The sequence below is a fragment of the Pan troglodytes genome, chromosome 2 (genome assembly GCF_028858775.2).
Source record: "Pan troglodytes isolate AG18354 chromosome 2, NHGRI_mPanTro3-v2.0_pri, whole genome shotgun sequence".
In the NCBI taxonomy this organism is placed as follows: Eukaryota; Metazoa; Chordata; class Mammalia; order Primates; family Hominidae; genus Pan; species Pan troglodytes.
In genome coordinates, this window is record NC_086015.1 from 100,142,549 (window position 1) to 100,164,659 (window position 22,111).

Consider the following 22,111-nt stretch of genomic DNA (forward strand, 5'->3'; position numbering starts at 1 on the left):
TTTTTCACAGACTCAAAGTTATTTTTTTCCTTTCCAATATAAAGCCACTGTTATTTTTTTTAAAGTAACGGTTTCAGTAGTTTCTTTTAGACCTTTCTTCCATTATATAGAAATGGTTTTGGATTGAGATGGCCATTATATTGTAGATATAACTTACAAGTAAGTAGTTATAATCTCTTTTATCAGGACCGTTAAACCAATGATTTAAGTGTATTTCAGACCTTAAGTTTCATAATATTCTTCAAAAAATTGGAAAATGTCCAAAGCCCATAAAAGACTAGTGGGAACGTAAGAAAGGTTAGAACTAGAAAGGCAAGACACATGTTTGATGCTGTGTAAGCAATGGGGAACATGTTCAATGGTTTGAGCTAAATGGGGCACTTCTTTGTGAGAGATGAGAGACTCGCAACATTTATTAAATATAAGACTAGAAAATCTAAGACTATAGCCAAGTAGTCTTTTCTACCTATTTAATCCCTGAGTAATTGAGACAAATGTAAATAATATAGGTCTCAACTGAATTTGCTTACAAAGTGCTGAAGATGTCAAAATAGAGGAAGCATCTAATTGCTATTAATTAGGGACATGCCAAATTTTCTTTTACTCATTTTTAACCACACAGATAACAGAACAATTTTATAGGAAAGCACAACTTTTGAGGTAACTCATTAATAAATCTCAATGACCTTGCTCAGGAGCCCAGGAGGGAACCTGTAGTTTGGTGACCTTGTGATAGATCACATCCACACCCGAGTTATCCTTTGGTCTCTGTGGTAAGTGCTGGTAATAGCAGGTTTTAGGAATGATTATAAGGCTGAAGCAAATATAGCTCTGTCAGTCAGGATAAGGATCTGGAGGTTCTTGGAATGAGTGAAATAAGAAGGTATGAAAGTCAAGATGAACATTTCTAGTAATATTTTAATCAACTATTAACCGTTCATTATTTGGATAAGGTTTTCAGTGATAGTTCTTGCTCTAGAGTATAACTTACTTTCTAAGTAATAGCAAACTGCTTCACTTGATTTATCCTGAAAGTAATTTAGTTAGGTAGAAAATTATATAGCTTGAGTGTTTTGCCCTTTTTTTTCTATTTAAGATAACAGTGAAGAAAAGTAATTTTTGATTTTTATACCTTATTTTAGTAACTAAGGGAATCATCTATTTTTAAGAAGGGACAGAGATATTTGAATGTTTTCTGAAAAAGATACTCTCTAGCAGAGTAGAAAACTGAAAGGTGTAATTTCAAAAGTTCTAGACTTGATTTTATTCTCTAATTAGAAAAAGCTAACATCACTATGTTCATATTACCTTATACTTACAAATAGAATTTCCAATCTCAGATGTAACTGAAGGGATAGATAAAATTAAAATAATGAACGCCCTCTATGTTAAAAACATGGAAAGAAGCAAAAACCACAAAAAATAAGAATAACCACCACAACAAAACAATGCTGTAAGTACACCTACTAAACAAATAATTGATCTCAGGTTCTAGATAAAAGTAGCTTTGTTGTTTTTAAGAAAGTATGATCCTCTTTAGAAGATTTTATCTTAAAATATTCCCAGTACAGAGAGGACCATACCAGGAGTCAACATAATTCAGTGTTTATTTAAAGCAATCTATGTTAGATTTTTTTCAGAATTAAATATGGTTGCAACTCCGTGTGAGGGTAGTTACCCATATTATATATATCTGAAAGTAAAAATTTTTGGTTCTTACCTTTCAGAAATATACAGTGATGTTAAAACTGGATTAATTTGATAATCTAAATGTCAGTTTAAAGCATTTAAACAGTGTTGTATTTAAATGTACTGCTTCTAAAATGTAATGTATAAAGATACATGTTTGTTTATATATCTATAATTTGAAGTATTCTCTGATTGTATCTGGTCATGATGTTAGAAGTATTGTCATTGTTTATTGGTGTTTTCAAAGAGCTATTGGAGGTAGTAGAGTGTTACAGTTAGTGGAACATAGAACCATCATAAACCTCTACTGATGTGCTGCTACTGAGTGACTTAGTAACTTTACTTAGTAACTCAGAACCTTAAGCTGGGCCTTAAAGTTTCTAAATTGAATGATTCTAGGAAGAAACCCCTTACTTTTTTTTCATAAGGTTTGTTAGAGAAAGTTCTCAAACATGTATTTATGATTGTCTGAACTTTAAAACATATTGATAAATCTTTGGACTCAATTTACATGACATTGACTTAAATTTTTACAACAAAATTATCCTAAAAGAATAGCTACTTTCTTAGTGGCTTGATTTATCTCTTCCTTGTGTAATTTTTCAAAGTGATATATGAATAAAATCTCATCCTTTTCTTACTGTGCTATCTGAATAAAGATGATCTTCTATTATATACTATAAATCAATATGCTAATTGTTTTTAAACTAATACCTTTTAGATTTACTGAAATGATGTAGATAAAGACTTGATACAATATTTAAAGGCAAGAAGTTAATATTTAGCTTTTTATTCTTAGGTAATCATAACTTTCAGATTTAATCCAGTACTATTAAATTTGTGTTTATCATTTGATATTGTCTTTTAAAACACTATGAAATTTTCTTATAATTTCCAAAAGCATGAATAAAGGCAACTCTAATACACTAAAAGACATGTTCAGAAAGAAATATAATATGCTGAAAATTTTTTTCTAAAAGGTAATAGGAAAATTGTATGCAGTTACACAGACACATTCTATGCATTATGTTGCTTACAAAACAAAATGTGTATTTTTAGAACTTTATTTTATTGCCCCCAGGCTATTTTTTTTGTTTTATTCAATTTCTCAATTTATGCTATGAATAAATAATTGTATTTTCATTTGTACTCTTTACATAAATAATAGGTGTTAATCTTCCTGTTTAAACATTGCTATTATATTAAAAATGGAAAAGTATTGGCTTTTTTACTGATGTTAATGCTGATGTAATTTTTTTTTCTTCCTACTGAGTTTACAGTGTTTTTGCTGTCCGGTAGGGACTAGGTAACTTTTGTTTGGAGCCAGCAGGAGGAGCTCTCACCTTGCTGGGTTCAACGTAATTAGTGTGCCTGAAAAACCTGAATTTGTGGGGGTTTTGTATGTGAAACAAATGATAAAATTAAAATATTTACTACATATCTCTAAAATTCTAAATTTTATTTTAATATTGAAGTATAATTCACCTGTCTGAAATGCAAATTTGGAATCTTATTTTTTTTAAGAATTTTTAAGAGGTATGATTGCAATTTAATCAAATAAAGCAGTTAGGTAAATCTTGTTTCTGGAAGATACTAAGAAACAACAAAAAATATTTTCTAAGCATTTGCACTATAATAGGTACATACATATTTTCCTTTTTTACTTGTTTTGAAGTGAATATACTTCACAGTTTACAATTATGAATACTGAGAACAAAGCAGGCTTAATATGTTTTAGAAACAATAATTAAATGAATTAATGAATTAACTTATTGGTCATAATTCCTATATAAAACTTATGAAAAGGAAATAGCTGTTGATAGATTTCAATACGCATTAGAGATTTTAGACACTTAGCTCTAATGAAAGCCTTGATTTGAATGTTGTGATTTGTAGGTTGTACCAGTGAATTTTCTGCAGAAATCTTTGATGAGAAAATTAGAATAAAACTTATGAACATTTAAAAATCACCATAAGAAATACTGATGTTTCTCTCCATTAAGTGAAGTACATATTAAAACAATAATGAGATACTGTTGCACGCCTGATAGAATGACTTTAAAAAACTGGACAAAACCAAGTCCTGGTATGTACAGGAATGGGAAAACCATACATTTCCCTATTGTGAATCTAAAATTTCACAGCAGTCAGTTTTGGAATCCAGATGGATAGTTTATTTAAAAAACAAACATTTTCTGTATAACCCACTAATCTTACTCCTTGTTATTAACCCTGGAGAAATAAAAGCATAGGTTCATATAAAAAATCTGTATAGGAAAGCTTAGAGTGGCCTATGTATAATGTTCTTAACTGGAAATAGCCCAGATGTTCATCAACTAGGGAATTCCATACAGTGGAATAGGTTTCAGCAACAAAAAGGAACAGTTGAAACATGCAGTGACATAGATGGATCTCAAATGCATATGTGAAGTAAGGAAACCAGGCTCAAAAGGCTACATGCTATATGATTTCATTTATTTGACACTCTGGAAAAGGCAAAGCTACAGGGAAAGAAATCAGATTAGTGGTTACCAGAGGATGGGGTAGGAAAGGGATTTCTTATAAAGGGCCACAAGAAATTTTGGGAGGGTAATGGACGTATTCTCTAGCTTGATTGTAGCCGTGGTTCCATGGATGTAGGAGTTTGTCATGATTTACAAAAATGTACATTTAAAGAGGGTGGATTTGTTGTGAGTCAAACAAATTTTAATAAATCTAACTGATAAGACATGGGGAAACTTATAGATTTAAAAAAACACTTAAACAGGAATGCCAACTAACTTATTAGCACTTATTTGAATCTCGGCTTCTTTTCAAATGAGACAATAAAGAATATTGAACACTGTCTGGATATTTCATTGCATTAAGGAATTTTTATATTAATGAATTAAGATATTGTAGGTATATTAAAAGAGTATTTTGGAAATACATGTTGAATTTTTATGCAGGTGAAATGATAAGATTCCTGAAATTTACTTCAAATGAAATCTTATAGTGGGGAAGTAGGTAAAAATGTATAGAAGAAACAAGATTGGACATTAATTGGTAATTATTGAACCTGAGTGATGAGTATGTGAGGGTTCATTGTACTGTTTTTTCTACTTCAAAAAGTATTTGAAATTTTTTCACAATAAAAATTGATTAAAATTTATGACTTAGTTTTACAAATGTATGTTTAGTGAATAGATTTTAACAATACTAAAGGAATATTCTGCAATGAGTAAGTAGAGTTTAACCCAGGAATTTAAGGATACTTTCATATTTGAAAAATGTATCAATAAAATTTATCACAGTGGTTCACCTAAGTAAAACCTCGGAATCTTTAGAGTAGACACCAAACAGCAGGTGCCAAATAACATACTCACAATTGCATTTTAAAAAATTATAGATGAGAAACCCCCAGTCAGGTGCCTTGGCTCACACCTGTAATCCCAGCACTTTGGGAGGTCAAGGTGGGAGGGTCACTTGAGGCCAGGAGTTCGAGACCTGTCTGCATAGCATAGTAAGACCTTGTCTCTACAATAAATGAAAAAATTAGCTGGGCACAGTGGTGCGTGCCTGTAGTCCCAGCTACTCAGAAGGCTGAGGCAGGAGGATCGCCTTGAGTCTAGGAGTTCGAAGCTTCAGTGAGTATGATTGTGCCAGTGAACTCCATCCTGTGCAACAGAGCAAGACCTGTCTCTTTAAAAAACGAACAAAAAAAAAAAAAAAAAGGAAAAAGAAATCTCACTTCCTTAACAAGATGAAAAACCAAAATTAATGATGTGGTACCAAAGCATTGTTTCTCAGAGTGAGGTTCGTGGCCTACTGACATCTGGAGGCCTAGGAGGTAGTAGTTAAAAATAAATATCTGCTGAATCATGAGCTGTCCACATTTACCTGCCAGAAACGCTACAAAAACCCTCCTTAGTTGATCTCCATCTGTCTTTCCCAATCGTTTCTATCATCTAACTTTCCCCAAGTAGTCTCCACCCCTACAACTGAGAACTGATTTAGTCATATTTCAGTTAGTTTATAGAAAGTATTCTAAAATAAAAAAAGATCTTATCATATCTGATTGAAACCCCCTCATCCTAGACCAGTTCATATTGGATCCCGTTTGTGAAGTTCTCCCAGAACTGCCAACCCAACTTTAGCTTAACTTAATTGCTAGGATGTTAATATAATCTTCACTTTTATAATTTAACAGAAAATGTTATTATGTGTTTACATGTCTGCTTTTTTGACAAGATTATGAATTACTTTTGGTCAGGAAAAGAGATAGATGGTTTTTACGTTTGGTTTCGCATCTTATAGCCATAAGTAAACTACCTAGTGTATATAATAATAATGTAGTTAGTGCTTTAAAGATTGTAAGATTTTTCAAAATGAGTTTTTTTAATACTTGGCTGATTATATATAAGGACATTTAATAGCACAAAAAGAGAATCAAGAAATCTGCTTTAATACAGGATTTTCTTCCTGAATATGGTCTAAAAATACTGTAAATGAAAGTGGGGGAAAAGCAAAGGTAGTTATTTTATCAGTTTTAAACATCTGCTATTAAAAAGACTTAATTCTGTTTAATAATTTCATTTAGCATTGTTTAACAAAAATATACATACTTTAATTTCTAAATACTTTATGCATTTTATCATTACTTAATACTATTTTATATTAATATTTAATATGTAAATTTCTGAAGATAACTCATTAAACTTAATTCAGTGAATAATAATAAGTGTAATTGACATTAATGATTTAAATAACTTTAATAATTTAATATATTTTTGCATTAGTTGAGAAATTCATGGAATTTTTATTTTCTATTTAATTCCAGTTGTGTTGCTTGATACAACAACTGTGCTGGGAGAGCTAGGATGGAAAACATATCCATTAAATGGGGTAAGTTTAAATATCTGAAAAATTGCCATCTTTTTTAGATTTTTAAGATCTCCTAATAGTTGATGGAACAGTGAATTTTGGGCCCTACTTGTTATGAATTTTGACATATAACTCACATCCCGTAGAAAAGGTTAAAATACAATTAGAACTGGTAGTCAGTGGGAATGATATGTAAAGCTCCTTCCTCTCTCCTAAATTAGTAATTATTCTTTAATACTGTGTTTATACATAGTGACATTAGAATATCTCCCATATAAATATTTTCCTTAAATATAAATTTCTGTGTGTAAGTTTATATATGTTACATTTATGTTAAATTTGATACCCTCAATGAGTATTTGTGCATAAACTTTAAACTACTGTAGTATAAATGGATTGTGCAAATATTAACAATTTGGTTTTTAATACAGAATACAAGTCTACTAAAATATTATGCATTTTTGAACTTGGTGAAAATATACAAGGTGATTAGGTTTTTGTTAACTGAAATAGTTGTATTTAAAGGCTTGTTAAGGATGTGTAATTTGCAAAATATAGTTTTTCATGGACCAACATTTTAGCTATGGTTGTACTTGACTTTTTATATATTTTTATATATTTTGCATCATTTTCATATTACAATATATGTCTACTTCTCGTTTTCACACTGAGCTAAAATAAAAGGGTGGTTTGTAAAGCATTTTGCTTTGATTTTTGTCTAGTTAATCAAAATATTGAATAATAGAGGCAGTCACATGTTTTCAGATACACTTGGGTTAGCTTTCCTTTTTTTCCTTAGAAATGGTAATTTTCTTATTAATCACATTCTTAGTTGACATTTTCACATTGCTTCTTTTATTATATCTTCAAATTTAAATCTCAAAGGAGAAATTGATCCAAATATGTTTTATTCTTTTAGAATCTTTCACATATTGCTGTTTGAATTTGACATTTTACAACAACAGTTATTCACTAAGTGTGTATTTTCAACTAAAATATCCTATGAAGAGTGAAATCTTCCTCTCTTTAACAGCCCATTTGCTTCTTTAAATTTGTAAGTTTTATATACTGCGAGTTTATTTTTCTGAAATTTTTGTTTATTCTACTAGAGCTCTTATCAAACTGTTTCTGAGGTATGTATCTTAAACTAGGATTATGCTTTTATCTTCATTGTCTTATTTCCATTAAAATGAATAAACATTCGTATTGTTGAGTATATTAAGTGGGTCATGTTTTTACTTTTAAGAAATGAATGAAACTTTTCTAAAATACCTTTTGTGTGTGTGTGTGTGTGTGTGTGAGAGAGAGAGAGAGAGAGAGACTGTGTGTGTGTGTGTGTCTAATCTTATGAACAGTAGAATGAATAGATGGTATAAATAAGATTTTAAAAATATGCAATTTATTTATTTTTTCTTTTTTAGTGAAGAGGATAGATTACTGGTACTAATGGAGCTTTACTTAATGCTATTTATAGGTTAAAATAAGGAACTATTCAGTAAGGATGAAGAACTTGGGAAAGAGGCTACTGAAAATGCCAAGAATGAAAATAATCTAGATATCAATATAGGTTACAGTACTTAAAATCCACCAGAACCATTAATCAGTTTATAACATGTAAACCAGCATTTATATCGAAACATTAAAATTGTAATTATATCCAGTTGAAATCATATAAATTTTTCAGGTACTCAGTTTCACTGAGCCATGCTCATTTGATTGGCCATTTTAACAATTACATTTTTATATAGACACTAATTCAGTTGATTTTACAAATATGTCATGGGTGGAAGAGACATGTAGACAATATAATTGGCAATATATGAGGTAAACTATGTTTGGTATTATAAATAATGTATTTCTCAGGAATAACTTTTTAATTGAAAAAAAACTCTTCCTATAAAGAATTGACATTTTTGAAATTGTATAATGTGCTACATAAAATATAGGTAATTTAATCATTGATTCCATAGATTTTTCTTTTTACTTAAAATCATCATTCCACTAGTAATATCATGCTGATATAGTTACAGAATTAGGCACTCAGAGTGTGCCTGTGAACAGACTGATAAATAATCATTTCAGTGGGAAATTGAGCATCTCTGGTGGTTAGTAATTATGGAAAAAGGATGAATAGTCTGAACAAATAACGTTTTAGGCTTACAGAAATGAAAAGAGAATTATGAATTTTCTAAAACACTTGCTAATCAATTCATTTGTGCCAACATTTAAAATATACTTTTTCTTTTAAGCATTGTCGTGAATTCAATTTAACAAACTTCTGTTTTATGCTGCTCTATGCCAAATACCCTGTTATCGTGCCTAAGACAGATTTTTCTACCCTCAAGGGGTATTGAAGCACAGCGATAATTATACAGAATCACTAGGCCAAAGAATGTGTCTTCAGGTTGTTCTGAGTAATGTTTTGTGAAAGAATAATAAAAGGAGAGGTTAATTCTGGTCAAGGAAAATTGGGAATAAGAAGTTGCATGTCAGCTCTTTCAAAAAAAAAAAAAAAGTGAAGGAATTGGCCTTGAAAAAAAAGGGAGAAGGCAACTTCTAGGCGAAAGGAGTGGCTTGAGCAAAGGCACAGAATTATTTCATGTATGTATCAGGTTTTAGGAATGCTGAGAATCATTTGGCCTGTAGGGTTGCAGTGGAAATAATCATTTGGCTGGAGTGGAGGTGTACAGTGAGAAATAGGATCTGTAATCATAGGCTAAACCACATTTTGCAAGACTTAGAATTTCACTAAGTTGAGGTAGACAGTGCATATCTCTGCATCAGTAAGTTAACTTTTAAAACCTATGTTTAATGTGTACATAGTGGATGAGATCTTTGTTACATAGTTGTATTGGACTTAGATATAGCCACTATAGTATATAAAATCAGATATCATTTTCAACAGTGGAGTACCTGTTAATTAAACATTAAGACAAAATTGATGTTAGGAAAACAAAAATGCTGTTGGATATTACATCACATTTTATTTTAATGGCAATTGGAGATTAGAAATCTTTGTGTTTCTCTAATACTGAATATTGGTTTTGAATATCATATTTTACAGATAATTTTTGTGTGCTCTGACTTAGATGATCACTAGGGCTTCAGCAATGCAATATAGTACAAGATATGTGATCTTATCTGTTGGACATAGTGAATTGGTATTAGGAAACTTACCCTGAAATACTTCATGTATTGGTCATGGTTCTTTAGAGAAAAAGAACTAATAGGAAATATATCTGTATCTGTTACACATATCTATATCTGTTTTTCTACCTAATGAGAGAGAGATTTAGATTTATTTTGGGAATTGGCTCACATGATTATGGAGGACATGAAGTCCCATGATCTACAAACTGAAGAACGAGGAAAGTTGGTGGTGTAATTTAGTCCTAGTCCAAAGGCCCGGGGAGTGGGTACTGACATCAGTTCCCAAGTCTGAAGACCCAAGAACGAGGAGCTCTGATTTCTAAAGGCGGGAGAGGACAGATGTCGCAGCTTAAGAAGAGGGAGCAAATTTGTCCTTTCTACATCTTTCTCATTCTATCTCCACTTCAGTGGATTGGATGAGGTCAAGTTACATTAGTGAGGAAGGGCAGATATTCTTTAATTTATCTATTGATTCAAATACTAAGCTCTTCCAGAAACATCCTTACACACACACCTGGAAATAATGTTTTAGCAGTTATCTGGAAATAATGTTTTAGCAGTTATCTTTAGCCTAGTCATGTTGATACATAAAATTAACCATCACAGTTAGGAAAATAAACATGTCATTCATGTGTAAATAAAAGCTGTAAGTAAACCTAACAACTAATGATTTTTATTTTTATAATAAAAGAAGCATAGATTACAATCAACCTCTGTAGAAAGATACTTTATTCCATTAATCGGAGCCCATCATTTCCTAATATAATTTTTCCAAAGGTGAAAATCAAAGGTTGGATGTACTATGATAGAGAATGGAGTAATTACCAATAAACATTTGTTTTTATAATGCAATTTATATATTTCATATAGTAAGAAGTAATTCATCATAGTAGAAGATTTCAGTATTACATTTTGATTCATCCTAAAATTGAAATTATCCAAAACTATACCATGTACATATTCAAGTTCTGAAAATGTAAATTTTGGTGATAATTTCTGTTGGTGAATATGGATTGCTATAGTTACTGTTTTCAAACTGATATTTAAATATTTTTTCTTCTTAGAAACTTCACAACATATATGGTAATGTTCTAAATACCCATCATGTTAATTTCAATTATATTGTTCCATATTTCAAAGAAATGCATTAGGTTTTGTTAATTAATCAATTCTATCAGTGTACATTTCTTTAATATCCATGTTTATAGGACATTTTATAGCTGTGAGGTGTTAATTGCCATCCACATAAGGGAAAGGACTTGATAATAGTACTCATATCATTAGATTATTAGAAGGATGAAATTATGTAATATATGTAAAGAAGTTAAAACAATGTCTGGTTCATAATAAACATTACATAAATATTATCATTAGGAGTACTGCAAGAACCCCAAATATTTTAAAGAAATGAAAAATCCAGACTTCTATATAGACCATTTGTTTCTTTGCTTTTTCCAAAATCAGGTTTTATCATGTATCAAATATTTTTTTTTCTGAGCCACAATTATATTTTTGTGCCTTTGTTTACTTAACTAATAAGACAAAAATGTAGAATGAGTACTTTTTTCATTTAAATATAAATAAAATATACATGTACACTCATTTATTTAATCTTTCACCACACATTATGTGAAAAATGCTATTTTGTGTACTGGAAGTGGTGGTGGACATGGTCAGTCATTACAAAAATATATGAACCCTCTTAGGATCTAGTACTAGTTATGATCTTTAGCTGTGAATACTATATCCAGGTTTGCTTGATATATAATCAAAACATATGTTATATTTTATTAAGTTAGCTTCATAACCAAGAATTGCCAAAGCAAATATGGGCAGTAATAATAGAAAGACTCATTGACCCTAGATGTGAGATTTCAGTGTGGTAACGGCCTCTTAAAAGATGCTGAATCGAATTAACCAGGAGATAGAATTTGAAGGCCAGTGTATTAAGTTCCTTGAAAGCATTTCCCTAGAAAAGAAAAGTAAACCTGGATACTCACTTGGAAGAGATAGATAAGCGAGACATAATTCTTACATTTCTTCATTTGGTTTGATGAGTCAAATATTTTAAAAGATCAGCCTGCAAATGAACAGCCTCCTGCACAAAATCTTATGTGATAGCTGAGCATATTTGAAGATGGTCATGTTAAGTACCCAAACTTTCTCTTATAATCATTTGCAGTAGGAGGAACACAATCTGCAAAGCCAGCGTTTGTTTCTTGAGACCATTCCTTTCAGGGGCTTGTCCCTGTTGAAGCACATGTCAGCACAGGTGAGCTCATGATTGCCTGGAGATCTCCTTGTGGCTCCTGGGACAAGCAGAAAGGAACACATTGTAGGATAGAAGCCTCCTGTGTTTATGGAGGGTGGCTTCCAAAGTTGCTGTCTCCTCTCCTCTTCCTTGCTTTATGTAGATTTAAATTTCTGACCTATTTCATTTTTCTTCTCTCCAAAGAATGTTTTTTAACATTTCTTGTTCTTGCAAGGTAGGTCTGCTGGCAACACATTCTCTGACTTTTGTTTGAGAAAGTCTTTATATCTTCTTCACTTTTCAGGGAAAATTTTACAAAGTACAGAATTCCAGGTTGGTGGGCTTTAACAAATCTCTAAATACTTTAAATATTTCACTCCACTGTTATTGCTTGCATGGTTTCTGAGGATGAATTGTATGTAATTCTTATCCTTGCTCCTCTATTCTTAAGGTGTTTGAGTCTTCTGGATTCTTTCAAGGTTCTTTATATTTGTTTTTTTTTTAAATTTGATGTGAAAATATTTTTTGAAGTTTGAATACAGTATATGTAGGTATAGTTTTTCTGGCATTTATCCTGCCTAATGTTCTTTGAGATTCCCGAATCTGTGGTTTGGAGCCTGACAATAATTTGGAGCAATGTCTGTGTCATTATTGCTTTAAATATTGCTCTCTTCCTTTCTCTTTTTTTCCCCATTTGATATTCCCATTACACATAAACTGTTGGGTTTCTGCTTCCTTAAATTATGATTCTCAGGCCGAGGTGGGTGGATCACCTGAGGTCAGGAGTTCGAGACCAACCTGGCCAACATGGTGAAACCCCGTCTTCACTCAAAATACAAAAATTAGCTGGGCATGGTGGGTACCTGTAATCCTAGCTGCTCAGGAGGCTGAGGCTGGAGAATCACTTGAATTGGGAGGTGGAGGTTGCAGTGAGCCAAGATCATGCCCCTGCAGTTCAGCCTGGAAGACAGAGAAAGATTTCATCTCAGAAAAAAAAAAAAAAGTTATGATTCTGTGTATCCACCAGTCCATCTCTCCAATTCTGGGGCAGTGCTTTACCTGCTGATCTAAGTGGAGTTGTTCATTTTTCAGTTTGTTCAGCTTTTTACTTGTTACAATGGAGAAGCTAATTCTAAACTACTTATTTGCTGGACCAGGCAAAATAATACGTTTTCAACTGTCACAAACTTTATGTAATGGGTTGCAACATTTGCTTAAACAGTTTTACAAATTATGATTCTACTTAATTTTCCTTAGCCTTCTGTTTTCTTGCAATGAACAGTCCTGAAATATTTACTTTCTCTTTGTATCAATCACTATCTGTAGCAATTGGCTTTATTTTCTTCATTCAATCTAAACAATGAATCAAGCTTTTATCCCTTTACATGACATTGTTGCTATTTTTCCTTACAAATCGGTAAAGGAAGATTTCAGAGCTTTCTTGTGGTATGTATGTTGAGCAGTAGATGATGAAACTCCCAGGTGCTCTTAGAGATTTAATTCTGTATGTCTTGACTTCATAAGAATAACCATGTACATTTCTGTCCCTGAATATTCAGATTATTAGTATGTCATGAGTCTGTAAAAGAACTGCAATTCAGCATTTCAGCATTTTACATACTTTTCGTGATCTCAATAATATTTATGTGAAGTAAATATTTTTATTACCACGTTATATATGAAAAAACTGGACCTGAGAAGAGTTTCAGAACCTACCCATGGTTGTGATGACCAAAGAAGCTGGTATTAAAACAGGTCATGTCAATCCCAAAGCCAAGACTTTAGTCATTACGGTATAGCTATAACCACAAATTGATTTTCAACATTGTGATGACTGCAGTGAAGGGTGAAAGAACTCTCTTAAGGCTGACCAAGAGCAGACTTAATCTAGTTACAGTGTTGTTAGAAAGACCGATTTTGTTTAAAAGGATACATAGTTATTGAAAATTACTGTAAAGATTAATTCTCCTTTGAAGCTTAATAATCAAACTAAGGATGCTTAATTATTCACAAATGTTTAGTTAAAAGCCTAAGAATATCTGGTGCATGTTTTAGATTGTTTTTATATTTAATTATCTTAGAAAGGAACTAAAGAAATATTCCTTTAGTGTGTCTCTTTTAGAGACATTGTTTTCATTTATTTGTGCCTCAATAATTGTGTCTTTTACATGTCTGTTATTGACTGTAGGCTAATTAAGTGTAAAATATGGACTAGTCTAGTCCAAAAGACTTATAGAAATAATTACATTTGAAATGATAGAGTACTTGTCATTCTCAAAATGTCTTCTAAAGTAAATTGTCCAGGCAAGGGGCTTGCTAAGGGATACCAGTTATAGTTAGTGACACAGTGCCCTACTCCCTTGCCCATATGTTATTGAGACAAAGATGGACACATAATCTAAAGACAGCTAGTTCAATGACTGACCAGCTCCTGTCACCTCTCATGGGGATTTCCATAAATGACTAAGCCAATCAGACTCCTCTTTTAGGAATTTAGGATTTCTATGTTAAGAGTTCAGGAGAAATAGCAGCCAGAAACATCTGCCGTAAAGACACATTGAAAGATACATGCAGAAGGGTTAGAGTAGGGGGACTTGATGACCTGAAGTCATGTGCAAGTAACAGTTCTAGGAGAGCAGGGAAAAAATCCAATAACTAAAGGGAGGCCATTCAGTAGTAGGAGGAGAACATAGAAGATGCAGAGGAAAAGCCATGAAGAAAGGAAAGATTAAGGTAGTTAGCACCTGTAGAGATGACCAAGTTTCTGCTGAATCTTCAGGTCCAATTCTTAGTTTTTCTTAAATTCCTTTTATCTGGGCTGTCAGATTGTAAATACAGATTGCACTTATAATAATAATAATAATAACAGTGAAACACCAGCACCATTTTGAGACAGAACAGGAAACATGAAAGATCGTGGAAGGTAGAATTTCCTTGAGGAGAACTCAGGCACATGAATCATCCAAAGCTGATGGCTTTATCAGCTCATGCATGGGTAAATGACCTCCCCTGCATCCAGGTAGTGCAGAGAAACAGGTGAAGGAATATGCATAGTTTATTATAGAGTCCATAAATTTTTAAATATTTAATACTCGAGCAACTATGATTTGTGTCACTTCTTTCTCCACTATCTCAGAATATTCCTTCCTGTACAGCAACCTCTGCAAAAGAAAATGTATTGCTGCCTAATTTTTCACTAGTTGAAAGAGCATGTTTTGTAGAATGATGAAATTCTATGGTGAGGAAGAAAAGTAACAGAAAAGCAGGTAACAATGATTTAATAAATCAGATGTGAATTATTTATTGATGTTCCTGAATATGTAATCACCCTTGTATTCTCTGGGCAGCTGAAAAATAAGTATGTATGGAATTCATTTTTCAGTATCCCCACTGTTCTTTAATGAATAGCCATGATGATGTCTTTCTGTAAAAATATGTAGATGTATAATACACATTACACACACACACATACACACACACACACACACATCTTTAAAAGGTATGGGTCTCATTAAGTCAAATCTTCTTGACTTACATAAAACAGTCTTTTATTTATTTTTATTTTTATTCATTTTATCTTTATTTTTTCCATTGTTTCTTACAAAGCTTTAACTTCAGTCTTTACTTCCAAGAGAAGTTTCTGCTTATTTCTTTTAAAATAAATTCCTATATTGTAAAATATAAACAAAGATTCTGATTTTATCAGCAAGTTCTAATTGTTTTACTTAGAGTCATTAAAATATTTATAAACTATTTTATTTATAAATAAAATAATCTGTATCTAAATCCAGAGCAAGCGCATACAAATGCTAAATTATCTTAGGAAACCCTAACATATTATTAATAAAATACATATATATTTTTTTTTTTTGTAGAGATGGGGAGGTCTTGCTATGTTGTGCAGACTGGTCTCAAACTCCTGGGCTCAAGTGATCCTCCATGAGCCACCATGCCTGGCCTAGACATTTTTATAAATTTAATTATTTTCTATTTTAAGTGATAAATTTACTCTTATTTTCTACAGACAACTACCAAATCCTATTGATTCAACCTTCAAAAGCTCTTTCAAATCAGCCTATATCATCAGCTTCATCTATCACTCCATCATCAGTTTGACTCTTCATCATTTCCTCTCCAAGTTATCATAGTTGCATCCTAGATTGTTTACCTGCTTTGGGTCTTTCTCCAGCCCCTTCCTCTGACCTTTCCAACCCATCCCTCATCCTGTTGCCAGAACTGATTTTCTAAACTGAAAATCAATTTATGTCCATGTCCCTACTCTACTAAACCCCTCCTCTCCTTTCCTACCGTTTAACCTGTGGCCAACAGCTGCCTCTTCTGATCTTCATCTTTAACATTCCCTGATCTTCAGCCACCTCCACTTTCCAGCTTTTTCAAAAAAGACCTTTTTGGTAGTTTCTTCCATATGACTTGCTTTCTCTTGTCTCTGGATATAGGACCATGCTTATGTCTATCTGGAATGTTGCCTTTTATCTCTCTTCACTCCAACCCCCACTTTCTCTATCTCACTTTTTCCTATTGGTCTCTTAAGACAGAAATTTTCTGCCTTTTCTGGAAGACTTATATTGCCAAAGGTTGAATTAGGAAACTCCTTTTCTGGGACCACCTGAAACTCAGTGCATATCATAGCATTTATCTCACAATACTTAAATGTCTATCTTTTACCATATTGTAAACTCTTGCAGTAATGGATTGGGTGTTGTGTCTCTGGGTCAGGTAGATGGCATAGTAAGTGCTATATGAGAGATGCTCAATAAAAGTTGGCTGGATAACTAAGTAGATGTACATGTAACAAATTATTTTAAATAAGATATTGTTTAAAGGCTATATTTTGCAACTCTCCTTGGAGCTGGAATAATTTGATACTAACTTTGGGCAGAATCAGTTGTGGAAAAAAGACTAAATGGTTGTGAAAATTGAACTGTGTTCTTGTTCATCGTTAGTCTTAAGTACAGGTAGAAAGTGTATACATTTGCTCTCATTTTTTGTATTTTAGACAATCCATTTTCTCACTATTCTCTCACTAAAATAGAAGTTTAAAGGTGGAATGGAAAGATATTGACCTACAAAATAAAAAGACTACAAAATAGCCTATAAGCCATTTAAGTAATACCTATCAAGACTTAATAATATACTTTCAAAGAATTAATGACCGGTTTAGAACAGTTGATGATCTGAATCACATCTGGGAATTATTCACCCCAGGTGGTTATTAATCCTGCACCTTGTAATTAAGATGAGAATAAAAAATAGAACATATGGATTTTTAATGAGTGATAGATGGACTGCAAATTTTAGAGAATTAATACTAACCAATGAAACTTTCAAAAAACACAGGTCGGCGTTAAATGTTAAATAGGTTTTTGTAATCTGTATCCATGCCATTAGTATTTTGAATTAATGTACCATAGTCAGCAAAATCGATTCTTAAAATGAATTGACTTGGTTTTATTTTAGCAAAGCAAAACCTGTTGTGCTAATAAATATAATGCTTAACTTAGTCTTCTTCTTCCCCATAATTAGCAATGTATATGCAAATACTTCAATGAAATTAAAGAAGTCTTTCATCAAAAGCATGGAGTTAGGATTTGCGTGTGTATATAGTATGTGTGTGTGTGTATATATATATATTTTTTTTCCTTTGGATGTTCATGCATCCTAAAGGCCATGTTTGGGAGGATAAAATGAAATTTGTCCTCTTAATTTAGAGAGTTTGATTTAATAATGTGATTAATTAAACAAATTGTAGGCTTACCTTAAATGCAATGCTTTCTGGTGCACATTAGAAGGGATTTTATTTATGGTTACCAGTGAAAATAAGAAATTCTCATATTCATTATAAATATCATAGTAAATAAATATGTACAGCCACCATATTATAGTTAATTTGTATTCTTTCTGTTGATAAGCATTATACTAATCGTTTGGATGACCATAAGCCCTAGTGGGAACAGAATTGGCAAGGCACATTAGAAGACATGAATGGAGGCCCATATGCCTGGAAAATAGAGAGAGAGAGGGGGAGACAGAAAGATTGAGAGAGAGAGAAAGAGAGAGCAAGCAAGAGAAGGAAAGAGAGGTGTCAAGGAAAAACAGATAAAAGGGCCTTGTAAGTGATGCTAAGGCATGCCATTATTATCCTAATTTCAGTGTAATTTATTAGAGAGTAGTAAGCAAATTAACATTTTGAAAAGATTACTGTAATTGATTGCAGATAGAATAGTTAGAAAAATTCAACCCAAGCACAAGGAACTTAATAGTCTAGATGCAGACTATTAAGTTGAATATTTGAATGTAATATTGTACATTTGACAACAAAAGCTATTATGAGCTAATGTCATTAAATATTATCACATAGCCCCCAGCTATGTTATGTCTATCTAGATATACAATTTGTATCATTCCAACAAGGCCGTCTTCCTTACAAATTACTATTTATATGATGTTTTTGAATAGGTTTTTAAGATTTGAAATCTCTAAGCCTCCAATTTTAATTCTTTTATCATAGAGAAGGAATAAAAGTTGAATGGTGAAAAACATATAAAGTGAATATTCACAAATATTGTCTATACTTTTACTGATTTATCCCCAATATTTAACATTAATTGATAGCACTAAGTTTGCCATCAATAAATATCACTTAAGTGAAAACTGAATAAATTGATTATTATTTTGAGTATTAGAATTATTGTAGAAAGATATATTTCACACAATATACAGAACACTTAATATGGTGTTCACATTCTGCCTAATTTAATTGACATATTGTCTATTATTAGGTTTAAGACTTTGTAGGATTATGTTTTCATTATTTCACTGAAAATCTGAAAAGAAGATAAAACACTTCAGAGGGAAACTATGAATGTTACTGTATTTCTTTATTTCACTAAAGATCCATTTCTAGCATTTTGCCTTTGTTTATAGACGTAATTTGGATAACATTTATGAACATAATTCTGGATACAAGATCAATATATGAATTCAAATTTATTTCTATCTACCATAAACAAACAAAAAATAAAAATGTATAACGTATCATTTTCAACACATCAGAAACACACACTTTTACTGCATGAACTCGTGCAGAGTCTAGAGAATTTGATCTCATAGAATTAGTGAGTAGAATAGCAGTTAGTGGGGGATAGGGAAGGTACAGGGGAGGGAAAAAGAGACATTGGTCAATGTGGACAAAGTTAGAGTTAGGAGGAAAGAGTTTTGGTGTCCTATTACACAGTGGAGTGACTATGGTTACAATAATATTGTATATTTCAAAAGAACTAGAATTGCTTTTGGCAGTATGATTATTTTTATGATATTGGTTCTTCCCATCCATGAGCATGGAATGATTTCCGTTTGTGTCATCTGTGATTTCTTTCATCAGCATTTCGTAGTTCTTCTCGTAGAGGTCTTTCACCTCCTTTGTTAAGTATATTCCTAGGAATTTTGTTTCATTGTTGTAGCTATTATAAAAGGGATTGGGTTCTTGATTTGATTCTCAGCTTGGTCATTGTTGGTGCATAGAGTGCTACCAATTTGTGTACTCGATTTTGTAACCTGAGACTTTACTGAATTCATTTATCAAATACAAGAGTCTTTTGGAGGAGTCTTTAGGGTTTTCTAGGTATAAGATGATATCATCAGAAGCAAGGAGGATAGGAGGGGGCAGTGAAAGATGAAAAACTACCTATTGGGTACAATGTACGCTATTTGGGTGACCTCTACACTAAAAGCCCAGACTTCACCACTATACAGTTCATCCATGTAACCAATAACCACCTATACTCCTAAAGCTATTATAATAAAAAATTAAAAAAAATAACTATAAGAGAGAATTTTGAATGTTCTCACCTCAAAGAAAAGATAAATGTTTGAAGTATTGGATTTGCTAAATACCTTGATTTGATTATTACATAATGTATACATGTATCAAAACATCACACTGTACCCCACAAATAATGTATAATTATGTGTCAATTTAAAACAAAATAAAGTTAATTTAAAAACCCACAAATACTTAAAGTATCACAAATCTAAGAAAAGATGTGTGAGAACATTGCATCGAAAACTACAAATAACCTTTGAAGAAAATAAAGACATATAGAAATTGAAAGATATACCTGTTCATGTATTGGAAGAATCAGTTTAAAATACAAGTCAAATTTCTCAGTACCCTGTAAATGTAATGAAAGGAAACACCTCAGCTAATATTTTCCCCCCTTTTAAAAAAAATTGAGTTGAAATGAACATATCACAAAATTGACCATTTTAAAGTGAACAACTCAGTATCATTTAGCACATTCACAATATTGTACAACCACTGCCTCTATTTAGAGTGAAAATATTTCATCACCCCATATCCATTAATCTGTTGCACCCCATTCTTCCTCCCCCCACCTCACGCGCTGGCAAACACTAATCTGTTTTTTATCTCTGTGGATTCACCTATTCTGTGTATTTCATATAAATTGAATCGAACAATATATGACCTTTTTGTGTCTGGCTTCTTTTACTTAGCGTGGTTTTGTGTTTCATTTGCATTGTATAATGTGTCAGTACTTCCTTTTTATAGTTGAATAATATTACATTGTATGTATATATCAGTTCATTTATCCATTTATATATTAATGAACATTTGGGCTTTTTGCACATTTTGGTTACTGTTAATTGTATTGCTGTGAACATGTGTGTACATTATTTGAGTTCCTGCTTTCAGTTATTTTGGATATATACTTAGGAGAGGAATTTCTGGGTCATATCCCAATTCTGTGTTTAGCTTTACATGGAACCACCAAACTGTTTTCCATAGTGGCTGAACTATTTTTGTGTTCTCATCAGCAATGTGTGAGGGTTCCAGTTCCTCCCTATCCTCACCAATGCTTGTTATTTTCCATTTGGTTATTCTTTTTTTAATGTATGTAGAAATTGATAAATCATTGTATTAGTCTGCTTTCACACTGCTGTTAAAGACATACCCAAGACTAGGAAGAAAAATAGGTTTATTGTAGTCAAAGTTCCACTTGGCTGGGGAAGCCTCACATTCATGGTGGAAGATGAAAGGCTCTTCTTACATGGTGGTGGCAACAGAGAATGAGAGAGAAGCCAAAGCAGAAACCACTTAAAAAACTATCAGGTCTCCTGAGACTTATTCACTACCATGAGAACCGTATGGGGAAAACTGACTCCATGATTTGGTTATCTCCCACAAGGTCCCTCCCACAACAGGTGAGAATTATGTGAGTACAATTCAGTGAGATTTGGGTTGGGACAAAGAGCCAAACCATATTATTCTGCCCCTGGCCCCTGTCAAATCTCATGTCTTCACACTTCAAAACCAATCATGCCTTCCCAAAAGTCTTCCAGAGTCTTAACTCATTTCAGCATTAACTCAAAAGTCCAGAGTCCGAAGTCTCATCCAAGACAAGGCAAATTTCTGCCTATGTGCCTGTAAAATAAAAAACAAGTTAATTACTTCCTGGGTACAGGCATTGGGTAAATACAGTCATTCCAAATGGGAGAAATTGGCCAAAACAAAGGGGCTACGGGCCCCATGCAAATCCAAAATCCAGCAGGGCAGTCAAATCTTAAAGCTCCGAAATCATCTCCTTTGACTCCATGTCTCACATCCAGGTCATGTTTATGTAAGAGGTGGGTTCCTGTGGTCTTGGGCAGCTCTGCCCCTGTGGCTTTGCAGGGTACAGCCTCCCTCTTGGCTGCTTTCATGGGCTGCCATTGAGTGTCTACAGCTTTTCCAGGTGTATGGTCTTTCTACTGTGGATCTGCCATTCTGGAATCTGGAGGATAGTGGCCCTCTTCTTACAGCTCCATTAGGCAGTGCCCCTGTAGGAACTCTGTGTGGAGGCTCTGACCCCACATTTCCCTTCCGCACTTTAAGATTTGACTGCCCTGCTGGATTCCCTTCCACACTGCCTTAGCAGAGGTTCTCCATGAGAGCCCTGCCCCTGCAGCAAACTTCTGCCTGGACATCCAGGTGTTTCCATACATCTTCTGAAATCTAGGCAGAGGTTCCTAAGTCCTAATTCTGTTTTTTATTTTATTTTTCCATAAGTTATTGGGGTACAGGTGGTATTTGGTTACATACATGAGTAAGTTCTTTAGTGGTGATTTGTGAGATTTTGG

The 22,111-nt window shown here is 32.7% G+C and overlaps 1 protein-coding gene across 11 annotated transcripts in view; it reads left to right on the forward strand.

The window, feature by feature from the left end:
• The window catches only part of EPHA6 (EPH receptor A6), a 943,752-nt gene that overhangs the window by 46,912 nt on the left and 874,729 nt on the right, over positions 1 to 22,111 (forward strand). For all 11 annotated transcript variants that reach the window (XR_008547033.2, XR_008547032.2, XR_010155659.1 and 8 more), the window contains one exon: positions 6,509 to 6,573. Coding sequence is in view for 7 of the 11 variants with exons in the window: in XM_009445923.5 (XP_009444198.1) it covers positions 6,509 to 6,573 (65 nt within the window). In the remaining 4 variants the exon portion in view is untranslated. Of the gene's footprint in view, positions 1 to 6,508; positions 6,574 to 22,111 lie in introns of those variants that run through there.